The sequence below is a fragment of the Dendrobium catenatum genome, unplaced genomic scaffold (assembly GCF_001605985.2).
Source record: "Dendrobium catenatum unplaced genomic scaffold, ASM160598v2 fragScaff_scaffold_1228, whole genome shotgun sequence".
Classification (NCBI taxonomy): domain Eukaryota; kingdom Viridiplantae; phylum Streptophyta; class Magnoliopsida; order Asparagales; family Orchidaceae; genus Dendrobium; species Dendrobium catenatum.
This window is the reverse complement of record NW_021319690.1, coordinates 318,534-320,203: the sequence shown is the minus strand read 5'-3', so window position 1 is coordinate 320,203 and position 1,670 is coordinate 318,534. Positions and strand designations below refer to the sequence as shown.

Below are 1,670 nucleotides of genomic sequence, written 5' to 3'. Positions count from 1 at the left end.
ATTTGCGGCATAAGCTCAAATTCGAGACCTGCCGTCGGTTCTTCAGCGAGCGAATTAGGGTTTCTTCATCGGAAGCGAATCGCCCTTGTAAAGATGTCGATCGGACTCGGAGTGCAGGCTTGCAGCCTCGCTGCTCTAATCCTTTACGACGATGGGATTCCTATAACGGCGGAGAAGATCTCTACGCTGGTGAAGGCTGCGAAAATCTCAGTCGAATCTTACTGGGCAACCCTTATCGCGAAGCTTCTTGAAAAGAGGAGCGTTGATGATCTCATCCTTAGCGTTGGATCAGGAGGAGGTGGCGCTGCTGTCGCTGTAGTGACTCGGGCAGCTGGTGGCGGTGGCGGTGCTGCACCGGAAGCAGCCCCTGCTGCTGAGGAGAAAAAGGAAGAGCCAAAGGAGGAGAGTGACGATGATATGGGTTTCAGTCTTTTTGACTAGAAATCTACTTTTCTTGTTTTCATTGTTGGGTAAAAACACTTAATTGGTATAATTCTCTATGCTTTTGTTTATTTAGGATTTTGTTCTGTCTGGTATTTTGTGTCTCAGATACACAGCTTGATTTTCCCTGGAAAAAACTGTTTTTTTTTTGCATGGTTAAATCTCAAGTGAAGTTGATTTTCCAAGTGAAATGATGTAATTTTGTTTTCACATTATGAGGTCATGATTTATGTTACAAAAAAAAAATCTCAAAAAAAAAAAAAAAAAAAAAAAAATCTCAAATTCTAGATAGTGAATGACTTGATAAGCTCAACTTATAATGCACATCAAGTTAGAGTTACACAGAGCGTGCGCGGGAGAGAAGGACTTTAATACCTCCCCTCTATGTTTCTTCACCGGTAAACCCTAACTGGAAATCAACTCCAATATGTTTACTTATTGCCGCCTTAAAATGCCGTTTCTTCTTTCAGGAGGTCAGAGATTGAAGCTTTTTTCGTTTTGATTTATTTCCTCAAGAGGCCATATCTCTTCTTACCAACATGGTCTTTGAATTCTAATTTTGGTGACTTCTTTTTGTTCTTTTCTTATTTTATGATGTCATTGGTTTGACTACTTGATTGGATTTGGTAACTCATACAACCTGAATTTTTTGAGTGTTTGATCGATGTCATTTTTTCATAATCTTGAATTTTTATATGAATTTTTCGTTGGGTAACCATCAAATTATTATTTGTTTGAATTTTGAATATAATTTGAAATTGATGGCTCATGAACTTCAATTTTTTTATTGTCAACATGAATTTGTGCATTACATCAAGTAGTTGAATTACGAATGTGTGGATCCTTAAATGTTCTATATTCGATTTGATATGATAACCCGTGGTTGCATCATTTCAATTATGACAGCGAGCTTTCCTCAATAGCTCTACATGCTTCCACTATCGCAAATATTTCTCCCTGTTGCACCTCACAGCCACTTTTCCCTGCAACCTTTGTTTGCAGCTGCCATTCTACAGCTGCTCCAATCTCTGTTGCTGCCTGCTAACCAATTGAGGATATATTAGGAATTACATATCAGTAGCTGTCTTATATATACAGCTTTTACTATTCATTGTACAAGAATTTTGGCTATTACTAATTATACAATAGCCATCTCACCTATTCTCTGTTTCATCATGTTCTTCTTTACTGTTCTTGTGCTCTCCTCGTATTTTCTTCTAAAATCAAGT

At 38.1% G+C, this 1,670-nt stretch overlaps 1 protein-coding gene across 1 annotated transcript; it reads left to right on the top strand.

The window, feature by feature from the left end:
- On the top strand, positions 1–651 carry LOC110096350 (60S acidic ribosomal protein P1-like). Its single transcript, XM_020822252.2, has one exon. The coding sequence runs from the start codon at positions 94–96 to the stop codon at positions 439–441; it is 348 nt and encodes a 115-aa protein (XP_020677911.1). The 5' UTR covers positions 1–93; the 3' UTR covers positions 442–651.
- Positions 652–1,670: the final 1,019 nt, after the last annotated feature.

Coding starts and splice junctions, on each gene's coding strand:
- LOC110096350 (XM_020822252.2), top strand. CDS start 94: ATGTCGATCGGACTCGGAGTGCAGGCTTGCAGCCTCGCTGCTCTAATC.